Source organism: Geospiza fortis, unplaced genomic scaffold (assembly GCF_000277835.1).
Source record: "Geospiza fortis unplaced genomic scaffold, GeoFor_1.0 scaffold59, whole genome shotgun sequence".
Lineage (NCBI taxonomy): Eukaryota > Metazoa > Chordata > Aves > Passeriformes > Thraupidae > Geospiza > Geospiza fortis.
Window position 1 is genome coordinate 2,942,075 of NW_005054381.1, and position 5,498 is coordinate 2,947,572.

At 56.7% G+C, this 5,498-nt stretch overlaps 1 protein-coding gene across 1 annotated transcript; it reads left to right on the forward strand.

Moving 5' to 3' along the window:
• Positions 1 to 57: 57 nt before the first annotated feature.
• Positions 58 to 2,041, forward strand: SUPT4H1 (SPT4 homolog, DSIF elongation factor subunit). The gene is made up of 4 exons (XM_031060376.1): positions 58 to 244; positions 354 to 409; positions 614 to 667; positions 1,652 to 2,041. Exons 1-4 carry the CDS (start codon positions 192 to 194, stop codon positions 1,717 to 1,719), a joined length of 231 nt encoding a protein of 76 aa, XP_030916236.1. The 5' UTR covers positions 58 to 191; the 3' UTR covers positions 1,720 to 2,041.
• Positions 2,042 to 5,498: the final 3,457 nt, after the last annotated feature.

Genomic DNA, 5,498 nt, shown 5'->3' on the forward strand with positions numbered 1-5,498 from the left:
TCTGCAGCCCCTGGGCGATTCCTCTCCGCCCCGGCCGTGGCCCTGAACCCTCCTTCCCGGGGTTCCCTCCCTTTCCCCGGCCCCGTGGCCACTCGGCTCCCGGCTGGTCCCGGTCTCCGACACCCGTGTTCGCTTAGACCATCGACCAGTTCGAGTATGATGGCTGTGACAACTGCGAGACATATCTGCAGATGAAGGGCAACCGCGAGATGGTCTATGACTGCACCAGCTCCTCCTTTGATGGGTGAGTGGGGTGGGCCTGGCCGCGGTCCCCCAGGAGCCTGGGGACACCCAAGTGGCACTGTGGGGTCACCCAGCCAGGAGACATCCCCTTACTGCCATCCCTCCTGCAGGATCATCACCATGATGAGCCCTGAGGACAGCTGGGTCTCCAAGTGGCAGCGGATCAGTGAGTAATTTGGGAGCTGGAGATCCCTTCTCTACAAACCCTTCTCAGGGGCAGTGGGAACTGCTGCTTGGAGTGGAACTTGGGTTTGGGAACTTGGAACTGCTGGAAGGAGTTCTGCTCAGCCTGTGAGGGAACATCTGCACAGGTTGAGGATTTCCACTTGGCTGCTCCGTGTGGGGTAACTTGGGGTTTTATTTCTTGCAGGTACCTTCAAGCCAGGTGTCTATGCAGTGTCTGTGACCGGCCGCCTGCCCCAAGGTACCTGTGTGATGGAGTCAGGGTTTGGGGCTCTGAACACTGCATAGGGAACATGCCATGTGGGTGATGGGATCAGCAAAGGTGACTGCGAGGAGGTGCTGGACTAGAGACGGAGTTTTAGGGTTCAGCACTGCACCTGCCAGAAGTTTATATTGTAAGCTGCTGACTAAAGCCTGGTTATCAGAGGCATAAACTGGGATTAATTAGTGATTCTGGAAAGTGGGCACATCTCAAACCATTCAGCTCCAGGATAACATGGAGTTTTGTTTATAAAAAAGGTTTTTGCAGAATGGGGTGCTGTTGTGGCAATCCCAATGAGCAGACCCCTCCCCCTGCGCTAAGGTCTTATGCCATGGTGATTTGTGTGTTTACAAATGGAATAGAGGGTGCAGAGGATTTGCTTCATCTCTGGAATGCAGAAAGGGCATTATCCATCCAGCTGAGTTCCTGCCCAATATGTAGTCCCAGAGTAGACTCCTAACCCAGGAGTGAATCCCAAACCCCTGGGGTGAAAGCCATGCCTGTGTCTGGAACCCCAGGTTTCTTATTTCTGACTGAGCTCTGCATTGGGAAGAAGCTGGAAACATCATGAGGCCGGAAGCTGAGGCCTTCTGACACAGCCCAGGCACATCGGAAATACCCGGCGCTAGGGTTTAAATGGGATATCAGGGAAAGGTTCTTTCCCCAGAGGATGGTGGGGCACTGCACAGGCTCCCCAGGGGATGGTCCCAGCCCTGAGGCTGGCAGAGCTCCAGGAGCGTTTGCACACTGCTCCCAGGCATGAACAGGGTGGGATTGTTGGGGTGTCTGTGCAGGGCTCGGGACTGGACTCCCATGATCCTTATCCCTCTCTTCCAACTCAGGATATTCCATGATTCTGTGAAATGTAGGTGATTGTCCAGTTCTATGTGACAGAACCACCAGATGTTCCCAGGGCTCCTCATTCCAGGAGAAGACTGAAATGTGTTTGTCTCCTGGCTGCAGGGATCGTCCGAGAGCTGAAGAGCCGTGGCGTGGCCTACAAGTCTCGGGACACAGCCATAAAAACTTGAAGGGCCCTTGTGCTGCCTGGAGATCCCAGTGCTGCATGGAAGAAGCTGTGGGCACTGCTCCAAAACCTCTGAGCTTTATCCTGTAGGGAAGTGGGGCTGGACTTGGGGTGTGCTGGCTCAGCTCCCCTCGCTCAGTACCTCCGGACTCCTCCACACCACAGACCACAGACATTTATCTGAGCCTTGACAGGGGGGAGGGTATGAGTAGAGCTGGGAAAAGGTGTTTAATCATTATGCCCAAGCTTTTTTACAATTGGTGTGGGAAAGAGGGGATTTGGGAAATAGCTGTGTAAATAGTTCAATAAAACCCACTGGCTCGTCAGGGCTGGGTCCAGCTGTCACTCTGTTACTGGTTTCACCCCGTGCCTGTGCCACACTGCAGAGCCTGTGATTGTCACTGCTTGTGCCATGGGCCACATTCCTGCCTTGAGAACGAGATCCTGCCCTGGCTGCACGAGGTGTCCTTCCATGTGGGAGGCCTGCAGCTGCCAGCTGGATGGAGCAGAGACAGTGATGGCCAGTGCTTCCTGTGGAGTTGGTTACGTGGAGGTCACGGAGCCCTGGGCCTGCAGGTCCTGTACAAGGGACAGGTAGCAGGATGGAGCTTCCAGGACCATCCACTGGCTGTTGCTGGGCTCCAGGGCAGGCCGAGCAGGACAAGCCGGTTGCTTGGTGTGGTTGGGAGGCAGCACCCGGCCTTGCACACAGGCAGGGGGGACAAGCAAGGCTGGAAACACCCACCCAGCCTATTCTGCAGATATGACTGTTACAAGTGTCAGTTTAGTGTCTCTAACACTTGAACTCCTGAGGGATTTGGCCTTCTTGAATTACTTTGTTTCAGTTCTGCAGCACCCATTGATCAAGAAAGGCCGAGTCCTCAATCAGCTCTGTGAAATAAGCTTTTTTTTTTTTTTTTCCTGAGATAATCCTGGAGCTGGAAAGCTCAAGTTTTGTTTTCTGGAGCCAAGTAATGGAAAACCAGTAGAGCCTGAAAATTGCACTTGGTCTGGGATGAAAGCAGCTGCAGCGCAGGGAATGCAGGACTGGTTGAGGAGTCACACTGGCAGGCGTGCAGAGGTGATGCCCTCCCTGCACTGCTCTAGCTGGTAGAGTTGGCCATGAGAAATGAGTCCTAGGTGCCCCAGGTCAGACAGAGCATGGCCTTCTGTAGAGATCTGGAGCAGAAATGTGGTGAGAGAAGCCTGGAGAACAGGGAAGCTGGAGAGGAAGGTGCTTTAAGCCACCTTTTGCATGGGCCCTTGCAGATGTGGTGCTGAAGTAATGAGTACTTGCTCAGGGCAGACCAGGGTCAAGTCAAGTCCTTGCTGGGCTCTGAGCTCCAGCAAATATCTCCAGGTGCAGGTCACCTTTTGTGGAAAGAGGTGAGAGCACATCAGCCCCTCGTCTGGGGGTTGGACTCTCTTCTTGGGTACAGGGAGCAGCAGGTTCGGTTCTGCAGTCAAAAGGGGAGTTGACCATGACTTTTGCACATCTCTGGTGAAATCAAAGCCCTTGAGTTGACTGGTGAATCATCCTTCAGGCTTGCTGGGTTGCAGTCTGGGCAGAAGATGGACCTTGGGAATTCCCAGCAGGCCAGTGGGACAAGAGGTGTGACTGTCCCAGCAGCCCAGGGCCTGCCTCTGCAGGATGCTCAGGTTTAGGCATTCTGGGCATGCACCTCTGGGCTCTGGAGGGCAATTTTGGCCCAGCTGTGCCGTGAGTGGCACAGGGTAACCTGGGATGCCCCCAGATGCATTCATCCCCTGTGGAATGGTCTGGGAAAGCTGCAGCCATGGGCTGTCTGGCTGTCTGGACAGCCTGACACGTTCAGGATGGAAGGGGGCAAGGAGGATGAGGTGGGTGGCTCTTTCTCCAGCTGGCTGGAAACGGGTTTGGGGAGCAAGAGTTTGGCTCCAGCCAGGCTGGGAGGATGCTGGATGACAGATCCACCCCCCCTGCCATGCCCAGCCCGGGGCGCCTCACGCTGGCAGTGCCACGGGGTGGCAGCACGGCCTTGCGCTGGGGCTGGGGAACTGCTGGAGACCGACTGAGGCACAAGCTCCATTTTCTGCTGTTGCACAGCACCTTTCAATCCAACTGCCTTCCCCTGGCTGCAGGGAATGACCATGCTGGAGCCACATCAGGACCCAAGACCCTTGTCCCCTGGCTCGTGATGCAAAGGAGGTGGCGACAGGGCTCTGCACAGGACCCTGAGCAGGATGGGCTTGTTTGGCTGGGGTTGCTGTGGGGCTGAGGCTCTGTGGTTCTCATCTCCCTTCCTGGGAAGTTGCAGTCACTGCTCAGGGCTGGGAACTTTGCTTAAGGAAATTGTCCCCAGAGAGTAGTGTGCACTGTCGCTGTGCCTCTCGGGGAAACTGAGGGGGTTTGGAAACCCGGCAGAGACCTCACCCCTTGCTAGAAGTCCAAAGGCTCCAGGATATGTGGAGGTAAGACTGGCCGGAGCTGCAGTGCCGATGCAAAGGAGCCACCACAGTGAGGAAAATGAAGGTGGTGGTCCTCGAAAGCTGCACCTCCTGTGCCTGTAGCGCTTCCTAGAACGCGGTGCCTCTCACTAAGCTGGCCCCCGAGCCCATTCCCTGCGAGCTCCCTCGCCGCCCACGCCGGGCCCGCAGCTCAAACCGCGCAGCCCCGGTGATCCTCCGCTCCCGCAAGGCTCCCAAAAGAGCCCTTCAGTGAGAGTCCAGCCCCGGAGCTGTCTGGGGTGCGTACGAGCAAAAAAGCAAACGATGCGGAGCTTTATTGGCTGCAAAAAGTAGGGCAGGGAGCTCTCACGTTGAAGAAACTGGAGGAAAAATGTGCGGCAGCAGCCGGAGTGGGAATCGGGAGAGAGAAGCGTCAGCGGGCTGGGAGCTGAGCTGTGTCAGGAGAGCTCCTCCCCCTGCACCAAATGACGCTCGAATGTTTCAGCCAGGCCCGAAAATGCTGCAGGTTTGGCACCTCGAGCAGCCTGGCAGCGCTGGGCGGCAGGGCCAGGGCAGGAAAGAGGAGCCAGTGGATTTTCGTGCGGGTTTTGAGAACCGATACCCCGGCGCTCCCTGCGGACGAGAAAAGCGACTTTCCAAACCGCAGAGCCCTCGGTGCCTGTGCAGAGGCAGCTGCCGGGAAATGCCGTCCCCACCTGCGGGGGCCCCTCCGGCGCTGCCCGGGGACAGCGACCTGCCCACACCGGGGGCCCCGGCCTCTCTGGGACGTGTTCGAGAGCACATCGGCCCCTGCCCAGGGGCCGAGGCAGGGCCACCCCCACTTCTGCCCCTGGGGCTGCACTGTGCCTGGGACATTGAGGTGTTGCCGGCGCTGGTAACAGCATCATGGAGCCATGGAATGGTTTGGGCTGGAAGGAACTTTAAAGACCGTCTTGTTCCCTACTTTGCCATCGGCAGGGGGCCCTCCCACTGTCCCAGGCTGCTCTCAGCCCTGTCCAGCCTGGCCTTGGGCACTGCCAGGGATCCAGGGGCAGCCCCAGCTGCTCTGGGCACCCTGTGCCAGGGCCTGCCCACCCTGCCAGGGAACAATTCCTAATTCCCAACGTCCTATCTAACCCAGGCCTTTGTAAATTGTCTCTCTTCATCTCTCCTGTAATTTCTCTTCAGGTACTGGAAAGCCATAGTTAGGTCACCCTGAAGCTTCTTTTTCCATGCTGAACAATTCCAATTCTCTTGCCTTTCCTGATAGGACAGGTGCTCCTACTCTCTGAGAATCAGTCCTGCTTCACTCTAAATGCACTTTCACCTTCTTCACTGGCTCCCAGTGTGGACTTG

What these genes read in the sequence shown, in the direction of transcription:
- SUPT4H1 (XM_031060376.1), top strand. Translation starts at nt 192, where the DNA reads ATGAAGGGCAACCGCGAGATGGTCTATGACTGCACCAGCTCCTCCTTT. An exon ending in ACCAGCTCCTCCTTTGATGG is followed by an intron (nt 245 to 353) that starts GTGAGTGGGGTG and finishes TCCCTCCTGCAG; the next exon opens with GATCATCACCATGATGAGCC. An exon ending in GACCGGCCGCCTGCCCCAAG is followed by an intron (nt 668 to 1,651) that starts GTACCTGTGTGA and finishes TCCTGGCTGCAG; the next exon opens with GGATCGTCCGAGAGCTGAAG.